Source organism: Chenopodium album, chromosome 26 (assembly GCF_948465745.1).
Source record: "Chenopodium album chromosome 26, dcCheAlbu1.1, whole genome shotgun sequence".
NCBI classification, from domain to species: domain Eukaryota; kingdom Viridiplantae; phylum Streptophyta; class Magnoliopsida; order Caryophyllales; family Amaranthaceae; genus Chenopodium; species Chenopodium album.
The window spans coordinates 28,098,221-28,122,906 of record NC_137859.1 but is presented as its reverse complement, the minus strand read 5'-3'; the positions used below and the strand labels follow the sequence as shown (position 1 = coordinate 28,122,906).

The 24,686-nt window shown below is 36.1% G+C and overlaps 1 protein-coding gene across 1 annotated transcript; it reads left to right on the top strand.

Annotated features, from left to right (window-relative positions):
- Window positions 1-18,648: 18,648 nt before the first annotated feature.
- On the top strand, window positions 18,649-20,057 carry LOC145618032 (uncharacterized). Its single transcript, XM_081672808.1, has one exon. The coding sequence runs from the start codon at window positions 18,753-18,755 to the stop codon at window positions 19,848-19,850; it is 1,098 nt and encodes a 365-aa protein (XP_081528934.1). The 5' UTR covers window positions 18,649-18,752; the 3' UTR covers window positions 19,851-20,057.
- The last annotated feature ends 4,629 nt before the right edge of the window (window positions 20,058-24,686 follow it).

Sequence of the window (24,686 nt, the reverse complement as noted above, 5' to 3'; positions counted from 1 at the left end):
TAGTCTACCTTTTAGCTCTGAGAGGTAGATCTCGCAAAGCTTGGGCTGAGGTGAAATTTTACGCAACATCTACGCCGTACAATTTTACGCCGTACGCTACGCCATTTGCATTTTTACGCTGCATGATAACGCCTTCCTTTTGCTTCGGACGTGAAAAAGAAGAAAACCCGGACACTTGTAACGTTAATACAGTAAAATGACAAACCTGTCAATGGGTGCTTTTACGTAAAGCACCACCATAGAACGTCTTAAGGCACGCTTACGAAAAACGTTCAAAACGTATGCTTGGGGAAGGCACAAAGCACGGTGTGCATGCAAAATGATGAAAAAAAAACTATCAAGTTTTAGTTGCGCGCGACATTTAAATCAACAAAAAGAAATCGCTAAGCGCGATTTTCATTTCGCTCACTTCTTCTTCTTCCTTTGCTATTTTTGTTCCTCACTCTCTTCTAAGCTAAATAAAACTTGTTCTTTTTCGGCATACGATTTTCGAATCGTTAAACCACAAATTTCAAATTTAGGGGTTTTCGATTTAGTCCAATATTCTTGAAATTGTTTTCTCTATATTGCTATGTTTAAGGAGTGTTTTGCAACAAATTTAATGAAAAATGGTTAAGTATTGAACCTGGTATGGAGCATTTCTTCGTTTGAGTGCTTTTTTGCAATTCTACTGGAATTTGGTTTTATTTTCTGTTATTTTGATTGCTCATTTTGGTTATACTTGTCAATTATGAAGTAATTGTAGTATTAGAACTACTTTTACTTTCATAACTAATTTTTTGAAAATTATGAATCAGAAAAAATTGGCGCGAAGTGTATACTTAGCCTAATTTTGCCATATTCGAACTTCAAAATTGTTTGGTAGACGATAATTACGTTAATGCTATTATTATTCGTCTGGGAATAGTTGATTCTTTGAGATTTTGAAATACAATCCCTTGAATGCTTAGTTAGAACTGGTATAGGATGACTCTTGTGGGTGTTAAAAGCCCCCATTTACTGAGTTTAACTGCAGGTATCGTAGCCCCCAAGTATAGGTGGCATTCGACTTGTTTAGATGAATTTGTTTGTTTGTCATTTATATTGCAACAAATTTCATGCGAAGTTATAAAGTATTGATCCTATATGAGCATATCAAGCATATAGGTGTTTTCATTTTGTTCCTTCTAATTTTGACTTTGTACTTGAACTTTATTTCTCTTTTTCGCTCACATAGACTATACTTATTAATTTTTATGTAAATTGAAGTGCTTAAAACAATAGTTATGCATTAAAATTAGGAAAAATTGCTCCCATTAATCTGAACTTTGCCTCGTCCGCCGAAATTAATTCCAACTTTCGTTTATTATCTATTGCACCCAACTTTAGGGGGTATTAATTTTTGTTGCACCCAAATGACTTGCAACCGGTTAATCAGGTAAACATTTGTGAATTAATTTTTTTTGCACACGTGTCAATATGTAATTGGATGAAAAATAAATAAAGAAATTAAAACAAAATTCAAAAAAAAAAAAACCCCAACAGCCATCACCTTCCACCAGACCACCACCGCCACCTCCTCTTACACTCAGCCACAACCACTAGTGAACCCAGCCACCTTACCAACACCACAAAAAGCGCAGTGCATCCCTGGCCCACCTCGACGCCGGACACACCCCCTCCCTGGCCAACATCGACGCCAGTTCGCCACCTTCTCAGCAACAACACACCACCAATAAGAACATCAACCACCACCGTCACCTCTCATCTCCGATTTTCATCAACCTCAATTAATCACCTTCACACGCACAACCCACCTGCTGCACTCGCCCAACACCACCACCACCGAACCGTACACAATCACACACCACCTCTGCCAATTCACCCAGTACCACCACCAAACCACACACACTCACACACCACCTTATCCAACTTGCCCAGCACCACCTCTTCCAACTCGCCCAACACACACTCACACCCTTGAATCACCAATTTGGCGCACAAGCAGTAACAATTAACAATTTATGCTCCAATTCAAATTAAAGGGGTTAAAATTCGGTGGAGAAAGGGGTAAAAACGGCGCGGGATGGGGAAGATAAGGTGGGTTATCAGGACGGGGGAGTGGTGGGCGCCGTTTTCCGGCAGCGGGGGAGGGGATTTTAGGGGTGGGGGCGAATTTCCGGCGGGGTGGTGGTGGTGGTGGAGTGTTTACGAGATAGGGGTGGGGGGCTGGGTCGTTGAGTTTGGTTTTTTTTAAAATTTTTCTTTTTATTTTTTTTAAAAATTTTTTTTTTGGACCTATCACGTGTTGACACGTGTCTAGGTAACCTGTGATATCAGGTTGGATGACCTGTAGGGTGCAATAGAAATTAATACCCCCTAAAGTTGGGTGCAGTAGATAATAAACGAAAGTTGGGATTAATTTCGGCGGACGAGGCAAAGTTCAGATTAATGGGAGCAATTTTTCCTTAAAATTGTAAATGAAATTTTGAACTTTATAATAGCATGAGTTTGTTCTTGCGACTCATGTTTATTTTTTCATGCGTAAGTTTCAAAATTGGTCTTATCAATGATAAAAATAACCGACGGTTATTATTATTTACTTATAAAACTGTGATCTCAAGGTTTGCGCAAAACTAGTTAGTTTAGGAAATTTTTGAAGACATCATCAAATTAGAGTAGTTTGGCTATACTTCGGGCTTTTGAGCCCCCATTTTATGTTATCGAATATTGTAGCCCCCAATGTTGGGTGACTTCGATGACTTGTTTGTTTTTAATAATTAGACCCTTTCATGTTGCTTGAAATGGGTCTAGAAATCCTGTGTTTCGTCTGATTATGATAACAACTAGGATCTTGGAAACGATTAAACTAGTGTGTTTGTATCCTTTTTTTGACTATTCATAGTTTTAACAAAGAAATTTTCTAAGTCTAGAAATATTAGTCATTCATTAGAACAAGTAAGAGGAAATATGAAACGTTGTTCAATTTTTTCGTCTATTCTTGCTACTTTTGAATTCTTTCTCTTGAGTTCGAATTTTGTCAATGTTTTGAAGCTCGAGAACGTAGATGTTATCCTCCTTGCGAAATTCCAATGGAGAATAATTTAGAATGAAGACTCCTTAATTTAGAATTTAGGGGTCTTTTGTTTACATTCTAACTCATGAAATTGCTTGTCTTATGTTAATTTTAAAGGAGTTATGTCTTCGTCGTGTGCATTTACTAGATGTATAATTGGATCAAATTATGGAGATAATTAAGTCTGGACATTTGGGTCGTCGTTTTGCCATAGCTAGAGGTACTTACGATCTTTGGACTAGTAAAATAGGCCAAAGCCCAATTGGACGGATCCTATAAGGTCACACAAAGGGGCTAGATCGAGCATTAGAGGACGAGGCCCATCATGGGCCTCATCACTCTAGGTGGCCGTCCATAAAGGGATTAAAAGAGTTTTTGGGCTTCGTGCCCTAGTCTAATTATAATGAGATTATAAATAGACTAGGTGCCTAGGTTTGCAAGTAAGAAGTTTACTGATCATTTTGATCAAACTCGAATTAGCAAACACGAAACCCAACCCCTCTCATATTCCTCTCACACGGCAGTCTCCTCCTCCCCGGCGCACGGTGGTGTCTTGTGGTGGTGGTGGTTCGTGCGGTGGTCGGTTGTTCGAAAAGGTGGTGATCGCGGTTTTCCTCAATTACTCGACCAATCTAGTATTGGTGGACGGCTCTTTCGAATCTCGTGGACTAAGTAGAGGAGCAACACTTGGGGCTCTATTCTCTCCCTGATTTTTCTGTCGAATATCTTCGTGGAATTCACGCTTCAAAGGCTGGTATGATTATGTGTCTTGTGTCTTATGCATGTGATTCTTGGGATTAGGTACTTTGTTGAATATGATTCATATATGTTATTTCCGCTACGTAGTACCTATAAACTCCTACAGTGGTATCTGTTAGTTTCTTGCATGAACGCGCTAGATCATAATAATACGATTATTTGATGTCCACATTAATTTTATAATCCATTAAGAGGGAGAAATTAATTTAATTATGGTTCAATTATTATATTTAATGTGATTAAACTTTTGGAATCGATTAAATGTGATTTAATTATGCTCACATAGCCATGAAGAGGACCGAGTTATGCCCTAAAATTGTTCGAATTTTTCGAACCCCTAACCATAATTTTCGAATAATTTCGAAATTTATAGCCCTAAAATATGATTTTTGTGCCTGATTTTGATTTAATTCAAATTGTTTTATGTTTCATAATTTTAATTGGATTGATTTATGAATAAAAATGTTATATGTATGATCATGGATTTAATTTTAAAAGTTAGAATTAAATTGGGATTAATTTTATGATGAACCCTAATTTTAAAGTTGAATGTGATTTAATTTTAATCTTATGGACTAATTTAATTTATTTAGGATAAATGTTATTTCAATTAAATTGAAAACACAAAAAAAAAAAAAAAAAAAAAAAAAAAAATTTTTTGGTCGGCAACCACAGCTGGCTGGCGCAGCCACGGCGGCTGCCGACCAGGTGGCGGTCCAAGTGGGAGGGGAAGGGAGGGCGGCGGTCTAAGGTGGTTGTGGGCAGCAGCGTGCAACCGTTGCACGGCTGCTGCCACGATTGGCAGCTCCGGGGTGCTGTTGCCTTGCGCGGCAGTGGCTGCTGCAAGGCAGCCAGCCATCGTGGCTAGCCTCGGCTGGCCACGCACGGTGGCCTGGAGCCCCGGTAGAAGCAGCTGCCACGCTGCTGCCCTTTGCGGCAGAAGCAGCTGCCACGCTGCTGCCCTTTGCGGCAGTGGCTGCTGTCACGGCAGCCAGCCACCGTGGCTAGCTTCGGCTAGCCAACCACGGTGGCCGACGATGGTGGTTACGGTTTTTCAAAACAAAAAAAAATCTGTTTTAAAAATTTATTTCTAGATAATTATGAATTATTTTGGGATAAAATCAGTTTTTATTTTGGATAAGTTAAAATATTTTGAAAATACGATCTTTTATTTTAAAAGATAAAATTGGTTTTATTTGGATAAAATCTTTTATTTTAGGATAAAATCAAATATTCAAAAGTTGTTATATTTGATATTATCCATATTTAAGTTGTTAAATTGGTAATTATCCTAAATTGAAGTGGTTAATTATGGATAAGATTGATTAGGATATTCTGAGCATATTCCAAAATGATAATAATTGATTTAAATAATGTGATTATCCTATAATTAGATTAGGATGTAATTGATTTTAAAATTATTTGTTTGGTTGGTAATTAGGATAGAATCGATCTCCTAAATTAGTTAGGATAATCATGGAAGATTAAATATGATTTATCTTTCTAGATTAAAATATAATTTGATTCTATCTCATGACTATATTAAATATATGATATTTTATGAACCGTCATGAATAATATATGATATTATCTAATTATGATTAAAATATAAGATATTTTAGGAAATGCGTTGACTTTATTATGAACATTCGATGTTGTAGTTTAGACAAGCATGTTGAGTGATTTATTATATGGCATTTTTATAATATATGATATTATGTTGCTATATATAGACTAGTATGGCCCATAGATTCTTAAATAAGATCTGCGCATCGTGATGTATTTTTGTAATCTAAATACGGTCTGCGTACCGTTAAGTATTTTTATAACTTTTATTTAATGTAAATAGAATAGTCATTTAAATGGTGTTAGCCCAAAAGAAGGCCATGAAGTGAAGGCCCAAAGGAGCAAGGTGGATGAAGATCCATGATGATTCAAGTGGGAGCATTTTTCATTTTTAGTTTTCTTAGGACTAAGGGGTCACACTACGTCATGTTTATTTTATTGCATTAGTAGATTATGCATGTTTAGGTTTATTTATGTTGATTGATGATGCGCTAGAGTTCACTAAATAATCACAACATAATAAATCTAGATCCCAGTAATATTGATGCAGCTTTTCCAATTAAAAACCCGACGAAACCTTCGATCGTTTATGATAGGTCCGCCCTCAGCAGAGTGTCATAATATATCTTGGGGAAGTGGGGGTAGGACCGCATTCTACACTTTTAATTGGTTATATTCAACAAGGTTACCTAAAGCGTTTAGAACCTTGAAACTAAGGGTAATAATTAAACATGTGATGGTTAATTATTCAACCAAGAGTTACAAGAATTGAAATCAGTAAAGAGTTTATTCACCTTGAAAATGTAATGGTTGATTGCAGGGCCTCACTCTAGTCAATTATGGCACAAATAAAGGATCTTGGAATCACTTAAAATTCAATTGGGATCATTTAATTATTAAATAAAGTGTTTTAAAGTTACCAAATGAATGTTTTTATGGTACTTTAATTTAGTTAAACATAATTATTAAACTTTGCCTTATTTTGACATAGATGGGTAGCCGTAATAACAATGACAACAATGTTTACAATTTGCGACCATTCCTTGTGAAGGATAGGTTGACAGGGGAAAACGTTTCCAACTGGGAAAGAATGCTAAGGCTTGTTCTGAAATCTGAAGGTAAGGAGGATGTCATTGATGCCCCATTACCAGGACCTCTGCTAGAAAATCCAACAGCGGCAGAGATCAAGAAGCACAGGGAAGCTCATGATAGAGCTATGCCTATCACTTGCTTAATGATTGCTACCATGGAACCTAGTCTTCAAAAGCGTTTTGAGGACCAGGATGCCTACTCAATCATGGAAGAACTCAAAGCTTTGTTTAAGAAACAAGCTAGAGTTGAAAGGTATGAGCTTCATCGTGAGATTATGGATTGTAGAATGGAGAAGGGTGCCACAGTTCATGATCATGTTTTCAAAATGATCGGCCTAATTCAAAGTATGGAGAAACTGGGGTACCCATATAGTGATGATTTGGCAACATACATCATTCTCCACTCACTTCCAGAAAGTTTCAACTAGTTTATCATGAATTTTAACATGACTGCCAATGCAAAGGCTATGAATCAATTGCATGCAATGCGGGTTAGTGCTGAGAAACAAATCCCCAATGAACCTAAGAAGGAAGTTCTTATGATTCAAAAGGGAAAGGGGTTCAAGAAGAAGGGACAAAAGGCTAATGCCAAAAGCAAGGGCAAGCAAGTTGCCAAGGCTCCTGAAAAGCCTAAGGCGAATCCAAAACCCAAGGCTGCAAGTGAGATTGAATGCTTTTAGTGCAAGAAGAAGGGGCATTGGAAACGAAATTGCCAGAAATACTAGAAATACTAGATATATTGCACCCTCTTCTCCGACAAGTGGGAGATTGAAGGAGTTATGTCTTTGTTGTGTGCAATTACTAGATATATAATTGGATCAAATTATGAAGATAATTAAGTCCGGACATTTGGGTCGTCGTTTTGCCATAGCTAGAGGTACTTACGATCTTTGGACTAGTACAATAGGCCAAAGCCCAATTGGACGGATCCTATAAGGTCACACAAAGGGGCTAGATCGAGCATTAGAGGACGAGGCCCATCATGGGCCTCATCACTCTAGGTGGCCGTCCATATGGGGATTAAAAGAGTTTTTGGGCTTCGTGCCCTAGTCTAATTATAATGAGATTATAAATAGACTAGGTGCCTACGTTTGCAAGTAAGAAGTTTACTGATCATTTTGATCAAACCCGAATTAGAAAACACGAAACCCAACCCCTCTCATATTCCTCTCACACGGCTCTCTCCTCCTCCCCGGCGCACGGTAGCGTCTCGTGGTGGTGGTGGTTCGTGCGGTGGTCGGTTGTCCAAAAAGGTGGTGATCGCGGTTTTCCTCAATCACTCGACCAATCTAATATTGGTGGATGGCTCATTCGAATCTCGTGGACTAAGTAGAGGAGCAACACTTGGGGCTCTATTCTCTCCCTGATTTGCCTGTCAAATAGCTTCGTGGAATTCACACTTCAAAGGTATGATTATGTGTCTTGTGTGTTATGCATGTGATTCTTGGGATTAGGTACTTTATTGAATGTGTAACATATATGTTATTTCCGCTGCGTAGTACCTATAAACTCCTACAAATTTTGTGTCTTGATACAATTTTCATGATGAATGATTGAGTACTAAACTTTCGTATCAGCAAGTATTTTTTTATGTATTATGATTTTGTTTCTTTGCTCTTTACTAGTCATACTCTCTAATCTCTAGAGTAAATTGAGGTATTGAAACAACAATTATGCACTAAGATTAGTTCTTGAAGTTGAACTTGAAAATGGCTCGAATATGTAACTTGTTTCATGGCCAAGTTCAATTGTAAACTTAGTTTTCAAAATAACAAAATGATTATTAAATCATTGTGATGCATTTGAAAATTGTAAAGCTCGAGCTCTACGTAAACCATTTGTAGTTTAGGCAATTCTCGAACGTAGCTCGAATGGCATGAATATCTCATTTTATTTTTTTGTTGATATTAGAGCCCCCATGTGTTGGGTTATGCGCATTATTGCTATTTCACAAGTCTTGGAGCCCCCACTTTGGGGTAGTTCTAATGACTTGCTATTGTTTAGGCTATTTGTATAATCATGATATTGGGATGGACCTATATATGTATCCTATTTTTGTTTTTTAGATATTTAGGACAATGACATGGCTTTTGCATTTAAGTTAAAGTCGTGTTCAAGAAAGCAAGTTAGTTCTTTGCTTGTTTACAAACCAAAAACAATTGTGTTTAAGCTTTAGTAATCTTACCTAATGTCTAAACGTTTGTAAAGATCATTGTGGTGATTTTATTCTCAAAGTTGATTTAGGACATCAATTATTTTCTTTATTCTTATCAATCTTTGATTTTGGTCTTGTAGGTGGTTTGTTTACCATCCCTTAGCCAATATTCGCAGGAGAACTAAGCAAGAACAAGTTCGAGTCAAGAAGAAGTCGAATCTTAATTCATTCCTTCTGGAAATATTTATGTATATACATGTATTATCCAAACGGTTATTGAGAATCTGAAAATTTTATTTTGTTGAGAAAACAAAAATTCAGAAAGGAAATTTTGACTACTATTTTTTTTAGGAACATGTTGTTTCGAATTAGAATTCAAAATTTGAAAAGGGTCCAGTAGTTTGTTTTGAAAAGCAACTTTTTCTAGTAGACAATAATTATATTATTTTCAAAACTGGACCCAAAATGGAAAGAAAAGTCTAGCTCGTAATTGAGTCTGACTTTTTTGTCCAAGATTGATGAAGGTAAGTTGTAATTTGCAACTTATTTCAACAAAGATATGTAAATGTGAGCAAACTTTTGTATATCCAATTTTGTCATCTCTCCCTTTTTAGTGTTTGTCATCATTGTCATACTTTGAATTGAAAGTGAAGTTCTTATAATTAAAAAGTGTCGTAGTTTGAAAATGAATGTTTATCAAACTTAGGTTTGGTGGAGTGTTAGAATAATTTATAAAATAGTTCTATTCACTCTCCAAAATATGGTCTTATTTCAAAACGTGAATCGAGGTAAGACCTATATTTTTGTAGCCCCCAAGTGTAACCTTAGATGGCTTTTGCAGTTCATGTATACATATGCTAGGGGATATTTCTCATGTTTTTTTTTAAAGCCCCAAGGTTTTTTTTTTTTTTTTAATTTGTTGAATACTGCATATGTTTATCATTAATTGTTTGATTAAGTAACACAATTAATTATCTTGGTCAAAAAATAGGAAGTGGTATTCTTCCCTTTGTTATTTTAAAGTTATTAAGATGGTCATAATAAGCTTTGCATGACATTGATTTCGCAGCATAAGTAGCGTATTCAAAACTGTAAATAGAATGAAGTGGGGATGTCCAGGCTTTTTAGCCCCCAGTTTGAGGCAAAGAAAAAAAAATTATACTATTTTCAAGTATTTCAAGTATTTTGGTTGGCAAATGGGAGGGATCATCCCGACTTACCCCCTAAAAAGAAATGAACAAAAAAGACGGATTTGTATAAAAAGGAAGGGGAATCCAACTTTTCCATAGAAGAATAAAGAAAGAAAAATAGACATGTTTTTGAAATGCAAGGATTATTGACTTAATATTTGAATCATTGTGATAACTTGGCAGTGGGGTATAAGTTAATACGTGTGATAGCGTTGCCGATCATTTTTTCATGTAGCGATCATGTTCAATCAATGTTCCTCACTTAGAGAAGATGAAGATATCCCACGCAGGCGGACGTATAAGTAGGACGACCAATTCTCAAGAGTTGTAAAAGACATCTAGAGTTGACATCGAGGCTGTCGATATATCAAATTAATTTATTGTATTAACCCTTTTTCTTTCAAGGCAATTTATATTAAAAGAAAATAAGATGATTCTGTTTTTTTAGAGTGATAGTCATCTTATTTTTCTTGGCAAAAGATATGGAAAACATCGATTCTAATTTGATTCGATTGTTTACTAAAATGATGTTATCAAGCCAATGGCTATCAAATCATCCAAGTCATTTGGTTTTTTTTATATGATTTTGTAATCATAACTTAACACTTCATGCATTTTATATATGCGCATGACTACTCAATAGTTGGTCCATATGTGCAAAAGGCCTAAGGTTGGCCATATTTTCATTGAATGACGATTTTGGTACATGGTTATGGTTTACCTCAAGGAGGGCCTTTCCAAGGTTGTAACGTGGCTAAGATTGGGGTTATGAAGAATGGACAGGCTTAAGTATACTCCCAAAATCCCTTACTTTTGGTGCTTCTCATATTAAAACCTTTTTTGCTTTATGTGGCAACTTCCTACATTAGGTGCCTTTTCCTTGTTGTCTCTCTCTCCCTTTCTCTTTTTTATTTTCTCTCTCTTTTTTTCTCGTTTTTGGGTTTACAACGATTTTTTTTTCTTTTGCATTGGATCATTCCTTTTGGGCTTAGACTAACTTTGCGTCCCCTCTTATGTTTCGTTCCCCCAATTTTTTATTTATCTCTTTGCACTGTTCCCATCCCAAGGTATGGAATAATGTAGGTTGAATAATTAAGGCTTAACTGACGAGGCTCAAAAGGGCTACCAAAAGATGGATTTTTTATAAGGTTAAGAACATGGGATGATCTTTGTGGAGTTTTAAGTTGTCTCCTGTGTTGGTGAAATCATCATATTCTTTCTTTGTGGGCCTAGGATGCTACATCTTGATTTGTTGACAGCTTCTTAAGATTGCGTCTTCGAGCTTTGTCCGTTTCCGACGTAGGTGAAATCCTCTCTAAAAATCTAGTCCATCTATATGATTCATGGTTTCATTTATCAAGTCCCTTTATTGTTCCCAAGGTATTGTAAATGGTACTTGTTTGGTGGAGACATGTTGTCTATGAACTTTCGGACAAGTTCATGCTCCGGAGGTCTTTGTGAAAGAAGAGAAACCTTTGATCGCCACCTGGAAAAGAGGTTAATGAAGCCTTCTTCTTCCCCTTGCTTAAGCAATTCAAGATCGCGCAAGGTATTTGTGAGCTCGATGTTATCTCCGTATTGGGTTAAAAAACGCTTTTACAACGTCACTCCAAGTGGAAGTTTGTTTTGCATCGAGGATATAAAACCATGATCTAGCAATTGGGTCCAATGAAAGAGGAAGAGTACATGTATATAGACTTTGCTCCACCCCTTTCAATGCTATGATTCCAATAAAGCTCATTAAGTGAGAATTAGGATTGTCCATAATCTTAAAGGTTGGTAAATCCATATTCAATAACTTTTTTGGAAGAGTCTTGCCACTAGGTTGTGGTATAAGCTCATAATTGAAGTACTTAGTCCCTGAGCTAGCGCGAAGGATAAGTTTCTCCAAGGCCTCTAGTCTTTCAGCTCTTTTATTTTTTTTTATTTTTTTATTTTTTATTTTATTTTTTTTTTTTGCAGAATGTTTTCTATTTTTTTCTCTGCTTTTGTTTTTTTTTATGAGCCTTTAATTGGGCTTCTTCTTCTTGAAGGGCCTTTAGGTTTTGGAGTTCCTATCTAAGTTTCTCCAATGCTGCTTTGTCACCCATGATTGGACTAGTATGCAAATAAGGAATATGACCTAGTAATGTGTGTCACGAGAAATTGAGCGTGTTCAATTAAACCTTTTTTACAAAACATTCAAACAATGAACCAAAGTCAAAATGATTATTGTTTACCTATTCTTTTTTTTTTTTTATCCTTGTAATACGAATTCACTTTAAGCAAGTTTGTTGATGAAGAATGTTAACAAATTCACGAACAATCATTAATGGAATGTCATGATTTGTGTTTATTTCAACAAGGTAATCATCTAAGGATTTTACTTTAAATGAATTGATTTTGAAAAAGGTAGAAGGGAAAGAGAAGAAAGTTGGATTGATAGTGCGCATCAAATTTTTAGAAATATTAATCGACTCGAACACACTCCTTAAAATAATCGAATTTACTATAGTATTTGTTGATCATTTATATTACAATAGAGATCAATATCGTTTTTTTTTAAATTATGATTCTCATGTTGCTTATCTTTAAAGGATAATATTTTACTATTTGCTTAAAAAGAATGATGGCCTCCGCATGTAAAATCCAAGGAATAATTAAATCATTTTCTCGGTTTTATCATTCATTATTTTCTCTTTTTTTTCTTTTTTTTTTAGAGTAATATTTTTTTGTATCATACTCTCTTTCTTTCTTTTTATTTTTTTTTTAAGAACGATATTTCATTTTTTTTTCGTTCTATTTCTCCTTTTTTTTTTTTTTTTTTTTTTTTTGTGTGAGGCAATCATCCCAAGTAAAGTTCTTGGGAATATTTTCTTAAACAATAGAAGAGGTAAATAAATTATACTCTTAAATCAAGGTTGACCGATTATAACTAAAAAAAATGATGAACACGAGAATACACACGTAAACATATTGATGACGTCCTATTAAGGGATGCGAACTTCTAATGACGAACTTCATGAAAAGTAATGCCATTAGTTCGATTATAAAGTACGTAAACAAATCATTATAATAAAAAATAGTATCGTGCGTAATTTTCCGTCTTGCACTAAGGTGGAAGGTGCAACTTCTAGAGTAACATCTTCCACATGCTTTTTTCTTTTTTTTTTGTTTTTGTTTTTTGCGTAAACACAAGGAAAACGATAAAAAAAAACATGTTTTTGGATTTTTTGAAAAAAACAAAAAAGACGACCAAAGTAAAAGTTAGACAACGTTGTTAGCCAAAGAGATATTTTTAGCACCAACTTAACGATTAACCTTGAAGCGATAATATCGTTTTCTCCGTATGATAATGCTCGTAACGAGTCAAAGTTAACGTTGAACAGTGGGCAAGCGCAAGACACAGTGTTGCGCGGAGGTGTCGCGCGCAACTTCGACAGTTGCGCGTGCCACCTGGTAGGGTTTGACTTTTTTTTTTGGAAAATCAATGCGCATATTTTTTTTATTTTTTTTTTGGAAAATCGATGCGCAGATGATTTTTTTTTTTTATCGAACCACAATTTTTTGCGATTATTATATCTCTAGGTAACAAGTTGGAATTAGTTAGATTAGACACGAAGCACATAATCATGTAGTCACATAAGCACATAAAAGGAACCGTCTAAGCATACAATGCCATTCTAAGTTAAAAAAAAAGGCTTGGGTCAAGGTACTATATCTTAAGTAACGACGCACAAATCAATCACTCAACGAGTTAACTCATGACATCGCTCTCCCAACATTTTGTTGGCGATGTGGGTGGGATGATTGTTATTGATTTCAGGATAGAAGCTTAGTGTTGGCAACCCCTAGTCAATGAGCCAATCCCCATTGTTTAAGTGTGCTATACTTATGCATGATGCAATGTTGCTTGTTTGGTTTTTACTTTTATGCAAAAGAAAGATATTATGCGTTCAAGTCTCGCTCTCTAACTAGAGATTATCCAAGTTAGTTCTCATTACAACCCATAGGCAACCTGGTGTTGGAAACCTTGGATCATAACTACGAACTAATCATGTAACCTCTAAGTCCCCGGTGGAGTCGCCACTGTAAGGAGGGTGTTCCCATCGTAGGGGATCCTTCTCCTTAGATGCCCATGGCTCTTTAAATCCTAAGACTTTACACTTGTTAAGGTGTATTAGGATTTGAATTCCTGACTGTTTGGGAGACCTTGAATTAGAAATGATTCTATCATACACGCTTTTTTGTAAGAAACAACTAGGAGTCGCCAATGAGTTTTAGGAAAACCCATAAACCTCGTTCATGCCTTTCTCCCAAGTAGAGTTCAAAGGATATTTAGCATGAATCATAAGTTTACCCCATGCCCAAATTGGTCTACATAAGCCAGAAATGACTTCGGGAGCGAGGTTACCAAGATAATGTTCCCTTTAGGGGGGAATTGCGATCCTAACCCTAGTGCGGCCTCTACTAGCTCTTCCTTTGCACAATTTCATCACCAAACAATATATCCAACATGATACCTAATACTAAGTTAGTCGATTTTATTTACACGCATTAATCATGTAGGAATTACATTGCAAAAGTCGTTATTCTTAATTAATCAAATTCGTAAAGAGAACAAGAAATAAACAATATTCGCCTTGTCTTAAGTGATAAAACAACAATTAATTATTCAAATTCTAGTCTTGATTAACGAAAGAGTGCTATGTGAATTAACTAATTAAAAGTTTGTTTATAATGATCAAACAACACTAATTAATCAATTAAAGTTATTTAAACAAGAAAAATAAAAGTGATTTTATCTAAGTGCTCAGGAAACTAACCGATCTTCTATGTATGCTTAGATCTCCGTCTTATATGTTTATGGACCTTCTTTCTTCATTGTACCTCCAAGGGATTCAATGTATGGATTAGGGTCGAAGAGTAGTTGGGAAGAAAGAGGGAAAAGTAGTATGATAGTAAGAGGGTTTGAGAGATTAGGGATTTCAGAAATTTAGGGTTTTAATTCTGATTTTCTGTGTTCTTAAAGCTGTGCGAAGACCCCTTTTTATAAGCGTAGGAATCTAGGTTTAGGGTTTTATAGCCGCGCCATCAGGTGGAATGCACAACTCTCTGATTCGCGCTGAGGTTTTGCGCGCATCTCAATGAGTCGCGCGCGCCAGTCGCGCGCAACTGATTCAGTTGCGCTGGTTTGCGGTTTGTCTTATACGAAAACGTGTTTTTAAAGCCTCCATAACTTTTGATTGAAAAGTTGGATTTAGCCGTATAAGATATCATTGGAAATTTATGGATGTCTACTTTCTTATGCCATTGAAATTAGGTTAAAATCTATTATGGATCAAAATTTATGGCCGTTGGAGTGCAAGGGTGTCGGTTTTGGCCCGGTTTAGTGTTTTGATCATAACTTCTTTGTTTTGGCTCGGAATTGGGCTTATAATATACCGTTGGAAAGCTCTTTTAAAGGGCTATCCATCTGTATAGGAGTTGCATGAGAAATTGATGGTTGGTTTATTTGTTTGGCTTGGTTTTTCAACAATACATGTTCCATTGGATCCAATCATTGCATTTAACGTATTTGGGTCCGTTATTAATCAATTTTATTCATGTATGAACATGTTTTAGGCCTAATTAGTAATCGGACAAGGCTTTAAGACAACTTGGTCTCAAATATGGGTTTTAAGTTACTTTATAATGCTTTTCATAGTCTATAATAAACACTTCAACTTTGATATAGCATGAAGAACGGGTTTTTGTAACATCATCGCACTTTCTTTTCGGGCAAGAGGCCAAAAGAAGGTGTCTACACATGCATAATAAGATAATTAATAATTTGATTTAGGCTAATATGATTTTGATTCAAGAGATCGCCAATAATAGATTAATTTGTGCATTAATTATCAACCAACATAGATTAAACAGGTTTAGGTTAACTTAATGATTATATTTTAATCGAAAAGCACACATGAATATGAGAAGAATAAAGTAGAGGCCCATTTTAGGGTGGGTTCCATCTATTTTAGGGTGGATGCAAGAAGTTGACTCTACTTTTTGTGTATAAGATTCATATAATGAATTTAATGCAACTTGAATGTGTTGACACAAAGTATAGGAACTACTTGCATCATAGAATTACGCACAATATGCTCCGAATGCTTCATCTTAATCCTTGGATCAAGAATCAATGCAATGAACATCAAAATATTAATATTATGAACATTTGCCAAATATCATAAATTTCAACTTCATTTGTTTTGCAATTTTCTTAACATCATCATTTGGGCCACTAGCATAGTCATATATTGTGTACCCAATATCATAAATCTCATCCACAAAAGTATTTCGTGTCACATAACGGGATCCAGACAACTTCAAAGTAGCATTATAAAAAATTTCAAGAAAAGGAGAAACTTTGAATTTTTATCCCAATCCTCATCATCGGGAGCACCCCCCATCGGTTGCTTCATAATCTCTTTAGTGTAAGGAGAGAACTTCTTCATATTCTTATAGGCTTTCCGAAACACTAAAGTTGTCATACGCATCAAATAGGTGGAATTCCACCTTGTTTCAACATCTAGGCAAACAAGACCTTTGGATGTGATTTTCTCCTCTTCAACACGAAAGCATGATAATAGAGACTCATAGGCAAATGCAATACCACGAAATATACTACGAATTTAGTCTAATTACCACGATAATACTATCAATTGGACTACATAAATTCAAATCTACAAACAAATTACCTCTAAATAAACTCGCGTGAGAACAAAAATTACATGAGATTGAAGGTTTATCGCTAGAACTGAGGTTTGAACTTGCGTGAACACATAAAAGGCTTGAATGCTTAAATCCGTGAAGCGTGAATAGAGAAGGAACTCAAGGAAGGCAGGGATGAGAAAGAGAACCCTAAGAGCGGCGTTTTTTTGATTGATGGTGTGAAAACAAAAACCCAAAGAGAGTAAACTCGAAACTGCAACTAAGTGGGCTGGGCTCAGTTTGAGGGAGGGATTGGGATTTTTTTTATGATATTAATTTATTACCGGGTAATCGGGTACCCTGTACTTAAAAAATACGGCCCATAACCCGACCCGAGTAATAGGCAATTTTACATTATAGAACATCAATAACATCATTGAACATCAGTAACATCATAGAACATGCTTTCATTGATTCATCAAAATGATGCTTTGAAATGGGTTAATAGGCAAACAACTCTCCATATCAAAAGGGATGCAATAATACTTATGGCATGGATATAGTCTTCCAACTGTCCAAGACTCCAAGCAGAGGAATTTGGTTCTAAGGATTTCGAGTAGCCGACTAAAAAAAAAACATTTTTTTTTTCCAAATTACCCACCAGGTATTTACTAGGTCATCAGGTAATCGGGTTGGGTTAATTGGGTTGGGTTTATTGGTTTTTATATATTTTGTTTTGGTTTTTTTTTCCTTTTTTTGAACCAATTACTGTTTGACACGTGGCACATAACCTTTTACAACAGGTCATTGACCGATTTGAGATTGAAGAAAGTAAACAACCACCAAAGTTAGATTATTAAAGAATAATTCAAAGTTGTGACTAAATTATTATTAAAAGAAAATGGTGTAAAGTTGGGATTATTATTTATAAATTAGGCATTGTCCGTGCATAACACTAGTATCAATACTATATACTAAAAGACACACCAGCAATGACACGTGTCATATCCTGATGTGTCGATCATATTTTTAAAATTTTGTTTTAAAAAAATCCATTTAAAAAAACAAATACATAAATAAAAGATTTGATCCATCCTAATATTTATTGCCAATTATAAACCTAAATATAAAACAAATTTTTTATTTACATAAATAAAAAAATTTGATGTATGCATGTATCCTTCCACAATAAAATGCATATTTTAAAAGATGTGCTTGACAAATAGGCTATTTTATAATCCATCATAATATTGACATATGTAAATTTACTTATACAATGTTAATTTAAAATTAGTTTCAAAAATTTCCGTGCATTGGCATACTATATACTAAAAGACACACCAACAATGACACGTGTCATATCCTGATGTGTCGATTATATTTTTAAAATTTTGTTTTAACAAAATCCATTTAAAAAAACAAATACATAAATAAAAGATTTGATCCATCCTAATATTTATTGCCAATTATAAACTTAAAAATAAAACAAATTTTTTATTTACATAAATAAAAAAATTTGGTGTATGCATTTATCCTTCCACAATAAAATGCATATCTTAAAAGATGTGCTTGACAAATAGGCTATTTTATAATCCATCATAATATTGACATATGTAAATTTACTTATACAATGTTAATTTAAAATTAGTTTCAAAAATTTCCGTGCATTGGCACGGGGTCTAACCTAGCTATAATCGAATTGCAACACTTAAAAAAAAATTTAGAGGAATTAATAAATTGATATGATACTATAGCCAAATGTCTTTTCACTTTAGAAATCAATCACTTGTAGCCTTGTAGCTTCTCTAGTAAGACAAACAGAACCTTACAGCTTTGAAAAAGAAAAGTTTACACAATCTGAATCACCCATCCGTGCAACGTAATTTTTTTTTATTTTTATTTTTATTTTTATTTATTACTCCATATTATTTTTATTTTTTTTTTGGTTGGGAATAGTTAATCAAAAATTTATTTTTGAAGACAAAAATATATTAATGTAGTACAATCACATACTCTCTTACAGTGACAGCAATGCTACCATAAATAAAAATTTCAAAAATAACAAAAAAATAAAAATAAAAATAAAAATTAGTAAAAATCAAGATTTCACAAAATAAAAAGGACAAACCAAATATCTTCAACCCATTTTCCCCCAAATTTTCTCCGCCAAGTCTCAATCTCACTTCACTCCCACAAAAATCACAAAAATAAATTGAATTTATTTATTTTTTTTAGAAAAAAAAAAAAAAAAAAAAAAGAGGATGAGGTTTTCTTCAAGCTCAAAACCCATATCAAGCCCAGGTAGAACAGAGAAATTCCCACCTCCATTAATGAGGTTTCTGCGAAGCAATGTTGGTAGCCGAAGTAGTAGAAGAAGAACAAGAAAACCACCATTGTTTATGCGTCGAAAGAAAGCACTTACTTCTTCTTCCGCCATTGAAACAACTCAAGAACCTTCTTCACCCAAGGTTACTTGCATGGGTCAAGTTAGGGTCATAAGGTCTAAGAGTAAGAATCGAAGTTCAACTTCTCAAAATCCCAACAAAAATAGCACCGAAAATAACAATATTAACAAGGAAAACAAAGATACTAGTAAGAATTGTTGTTGTTGTTGTTATTGTTTTGGAAAACCGGGTTTTTGTAAATGGAATTTATGCAAGCCGAAGTTTCCGAAATGGGTTTCGTTCTTCAATTGTAGGAGTGTTAAGGTGCGGACGGATTCCTCCAAGTTCGGGTCGAATCGGTTCGAGCAAGAGGAGGATAGTGCTGCTGTTGAGCTTGACCAAGGGAGGAAAACACGAAAATCAATTTCGATTGAGGAGATAACAACAATGACGACAACAACGACGACGACGACGATGGCAGAAACAACCACACCACCGAAGAATGCGTTGTTGTTGACAAGGTGTAGATCTGCGCCATACAGATCTTCGTCATTAGCGTGTCGTTTTTGGGGGTCACCGTTAAGAGGAGAGTCAGAGGACACAGAAACAGAAACAAAAGAAGAAAACAGAGTTTCGGGAATTGAAGCGAGCAGAGATTCGACTTCATCGCAATCGAGGGGAGATCGAGACAATTACACTGAAAGAAGACCAAGTTTAAAAAAAGAGGTCGAAAGTACCACACCTCCTACCAGTAGTACTGAGTTCGTAACTGATATATTCAACAAAACATTACCGGAATGTAAAATTCACGATGGAGTCGAAGCTGTTGCGACAGCATTGATGCTAATGAGATGCAAGTCAGAACCAGCTAGAAGAGATTCGGGAGAACTTGATCCGTTAAGCGCTGAATTCTGGAGACATCGGAGGTCGGGTAATATTGAATCTAGTACAATACATTCACATGCAGCTGATTGATTCCACTTAATTTATTCGTTGGATAATTTAATCGTTGGAATATACTACTGCAAATGTTATTTTTATATTTTAGTTATTGCAGTCTCCTCATACACTCCGTACTTTAACTTCGGATGCTCTTTTCATTATTTTTTTTTTCTCTAGTCTGTCAATCTGTTTGTTTGTATTTTTTTTTGGTAATAGCCACTCAAGGTTTTACTTTGTGCAGAGTACTTCTTTGTATTATTTTAGCAATTCCAATGTTTAGCTAAAGTCTTTCTTTTTTTTTTTTTGACACAAGTGTTTAGCTAAAATCAATTACAGTAAAATCTGTTTAAAAAAAAAACTACAGTAAAATCAAGTTATAAATTTTTTTTTTTTAGTTACTTCCTAAATTAATGAATTGCAAAAACTACCAAACCCATTTACATGGTAACTGGTAACAAAGAAGATGCGTATGCTAAGTTGCTGACTTATTGCAGTAGCAGAATAGAGTGTCCCCACTCGTGCAAAACAATTGACTTGCAAAACCAGGTCTGATTGCCTCAACGTGTGCAGTTTGCTTCGACAACTGTGCGCTGCCCGCTAGTGTACGCTTTCAGTAAAATCAAGTTATAAATTCATTAATTTATCAAAAAAAAAAATTCCAGTAAAATCAAGTTATTAATTTATAATTGAGAAAAAGAAATTAGTAATTGAATTAAACTAAATTGATTGGAGCTCAACTGGACTGAAATTAAGAAGAGAGAGGAGGCCCTCGTTCTTCGATGTACGGAATGATACGTGTTTCGGGGTATTTTGTGATCTCCTCGGACACTGGTCACGTTCTTCAGGCAATGAGACTTGGACACATGCAAAAAGCGAATATTCCTTTATTGGAATATTCGCCTCCGACGATCAAGTTAGAAATTGGAAACGGAAAATCTAAAGATAGAAAGTAAAGAGAAGTTGGAGCTCTTTTAATACTATTTTTAATGTTATGTCACAATCCACCCTTCCCATCATAAATGATTGGGGTACTTATAGGGGTGGGAGTGTGTGCCCCTTTAGGGTTTGTACATAAAATTCCGTGACGTGATTGGCTGCGGAATCAAAGAACGCCACGTGTCGCATGGGGGGCGCCGCTTTGCGGCTTTCAATGATATTTCTCGGGATTTGGGCCCTGTCGAATAAGGGCCCTTTCTCTTGCTGATTTCAGGTGTTCTTTAGGGCATCTGGCACGTGTCATCTTCCCATAGGGATACGTGTCACCTTTTAAATGAGCCACGTGTCATTACGGGATTGGACCACGTATTTGGGGTTATTTTTACCCTAAACATTTGCTCCTCAGAGGGGGTGGCTCGTACGCTTACTGGCTGCCTCCTCTGATCCTCTACTCGTTTTGTGCGTCCGAGCGTACAAGATTTTGAGCTGGAAGATGGGGAGGACAGGTCATGTCCGTCCATCGAGGGGGCGAACGCCCTGGACCACATATTGTGTCCTATTCGTAAAGGAGTCGTCTTCGAACTGTTTAAGATTCAAGATGTCGTCCGCTCATTGAAGGGGCGTACGCCTTGGAACTTATGCCATGTTACGTCCGCTTGAAAGCTTTCTCTAGACTGATATTATCTGGAAGCTAGACGGACGTAATCTCCCAGCTAGGACTTTAAAAAATATGGACACCAAGTCTTTGGGATGTAGGCTTCTAATTCTGTTATCTGGCCGTCTATTTAGACGTGCCATTACTCGTCCGTCTCATTTCTCATCCAAACTGACGGAGCCCTAACGCCAACCGTCCGATCTTTAGGGGAATTTTTCAAAAAATTACCGTTTGAATATTTGAGCGGGAGAGATGATTTTACTATTTTGCCCCCAAAAATTCAGCCTATAAATTTGAGGATTTTGACTTCATTTTGGCACTTTACATCCTTGAAAAATTCTAGAAAGAAGTCAGAGCTTTTTAAAGAGAGAAAGTTATCTCCCCTGAAACTTCAAGAGCTCCGCCGCGTATTTTGAGTTTTCCGTGTTGGGGTTTGGTGAGTCCGACTCACCGCGGAAACAACCCCTTCCCGAGGAACCACTCGCAATAATTAAAATCACAAAGCATAAATAAATATTCACAAATAAGAGATAACGAATCTTACCCTTGAAGCGAGTTTCGCCCAAAAGCCGGGGCTCTTACTTGAAAGCTAGCACGTCAAGCGCCGCGCCTCCAACGATATCCACCCACAAATGGGCGAACACAACTTTTAAGGTCTACTACCTAGGGTTAGCAAGGTCCGACCCAAACCCGAGTGTTATGTGAGTTTAAGAGTTATCCCAAAAATTATGGAATGCTCTTATTAACTCCCACTCAAGCACTTTACTCCAAATCCCAAGGTTGGTATTTATAGAGGGAAGTATGAGTGGGAATTTCTATCCCATCAATGTGGGATCATGAAATTCCATAAATTATTTTAAAGCTAAATTAAATTAAAATTGCAAACTAATAATAATTCTACAAGTGGCACCATAATGTGAGATGGGTTGGTGATGACCACATGGAGAGTAGGGGACCATACTTGCTCCCCACTCAATACTCTCCTTGTGCCACATGTCCTCTCCCACTTACTCCCACATTCCAAGCTTCCCCTTATTTATGGCCTTATGGCCCGAGTCAAGACCCGAGCCAAGCCCGAGCCCGGCCCACACCAGCCCGCAGCCAGCCCGCACCTGATGCTGCTGTGCGCGGCTGCAGCTGCAGTTTGGTGCGGCTGCTGCCGTGGCACGGCGCGGCTGCTGCTGTGCCTAGCCGCGGCTGGCCGGGGCTGCTAGCACGGTGTGCTAGCTCGTCTTTCCCCTAGCATTCGGATGCTCGGGGCACTCCGATGCTAGGGGTATTTTCGGGAATATGGTCGATTTATTATTATTTTGCGCTTCTCGTCTTTTATCATTTTAGACTCGACTTCCGACGATCGGTTTCGACGCTCTAAGCTCGAATTACCGATGTCTAAATATTTAACACTCAGGCGACGAATTAATTTCTTCTTTGCTAGGGTGTGACCCGAAGGGTTCAGTCAACATTAAGCTGTAATACTAATTATATTAATATTACTGATCGGAAGCGGCCTCCACCCAGGCATTCCGATCACTTGACCTTACTGAATATATTAACTTCTAATAATTCTGAACCCGCTATCAGAATGATACACTTGTTCGAAGGACACCATTCCTTTCAATCTCCCACTTGTCCTTCCGGACAAGTGTGCATTTAGTGTATAGCCCTTATCCGATGTCTCTTCATGTCTCTTCATGAACTACAAAGTAAGATTACTAGTCATCTCTGTTACGTCCAGAAGTGTTTCTCGAAATCCGAGTTTTACTGTCAATAAGCAGATGATTTCTAAAATCCATGTGAGCACGGCCATGCATTTTTCACAGTCTCGCTCTTCGAGAGGCCTTGTAAACAACAAGACATGTTCCCTATTGTTAGTAGGGGACATTTCCAGTCTTGTAATGTAGCTTCTCTTACTAAGAGTACTCACCCGCTCGATATCCGTCTTTATAATCCCCAATTACGGCAGACGTTTGGCGGATACAAAAACGGACCAGTACTCAAACAAGAGATCTCCCACTACTCATGGTCAAAGGAAAAGAGTTCCGATAGTAATAATGAGAAAAAACTTATGACGATTTTTAAATCTCTTAAAGTATCCTCATAGGTCTATCCAGTATGGTTCTAAACCAATACCTGTGCAAATGATTTGTATCCTCATAGCACAAGAAACGGTGCTACAAATCACACTACACACTAATCTCTGATGGTCATTATTCGTCCACTAAATACGACCTTGATTAGGGATAATTTTCGATTAAAATATTCAACATTCACTTAATAGGTGTTTCTTTATCCAAGCCATTGACTTGATACCCTATTTTGAATATTTATTAAAATCGAATGGACTCATTATTTAATTCTCAACCACAATTAAATAGTTTTGTGGAATATTTAGAAATATTTTATTCCACTATGAAACTTCACAATGTTTCATCTTATGATAAATGGATTTTCCCAAATGTTTTAAGAGTAATACTCTTCATAAAACATTCATAGAAATCACACCCATATTTGATATGCTTGATTTCTTTCATGCAATTATGAATGTTGTCGTTCACTTATTGCAAAGGTTTAGTTAAAATTACTTTGCAAACCTTAGCATCTTCATTATCCACCATTTCCATAATAAGATGATAAAATTTTGAGAGTGTTAATGGATTACATGTGATTCTGGATTTATTGTCCAAGCAATGGCTCCCACTCATTTTCATGATTTGAGACCTTCTACTTGACAACCTACAGTCATTAATGTTCAACAACGAACTTTTCCATTTAACATCTTTCCTTATTATTACCTTTAAGGCAACAATATTCTCAACATATATTTTAGTAGACTCCCTGACGATGCCTTGCTTGGGTTTCACTCCAAGCGACTCACAACGATTTGGGATACCCTAATCACTGGTGAGCATGGAAATTTTCCTTAAATTCCCGCACATTATACATGGATGCACATCCATGTTACCATTTTCAAGCCACGACACTTCTTGCCTCGTGCTTATAAATGGTTTCCTTGCTAAGGATCTGATCCTTGTTAAGGTTTGTGCTTGCAACATCAAAACTCAAATTATATTTGTTTCCATGCGTCAAGAACTTCATCCAACTACTTATATAAGTTCTATTGATGTTCTGAACTATAATCTAATGATCTAATACTTAGATTAATGTCGATTGGTATTATATAAGTACTTCACATGCTCTAAGCATGTAAGTCATCTGACGATTCCATATCATAGCCTTACATGATGGATTTAATTCTAGAATGATTCTCAATTTTATTC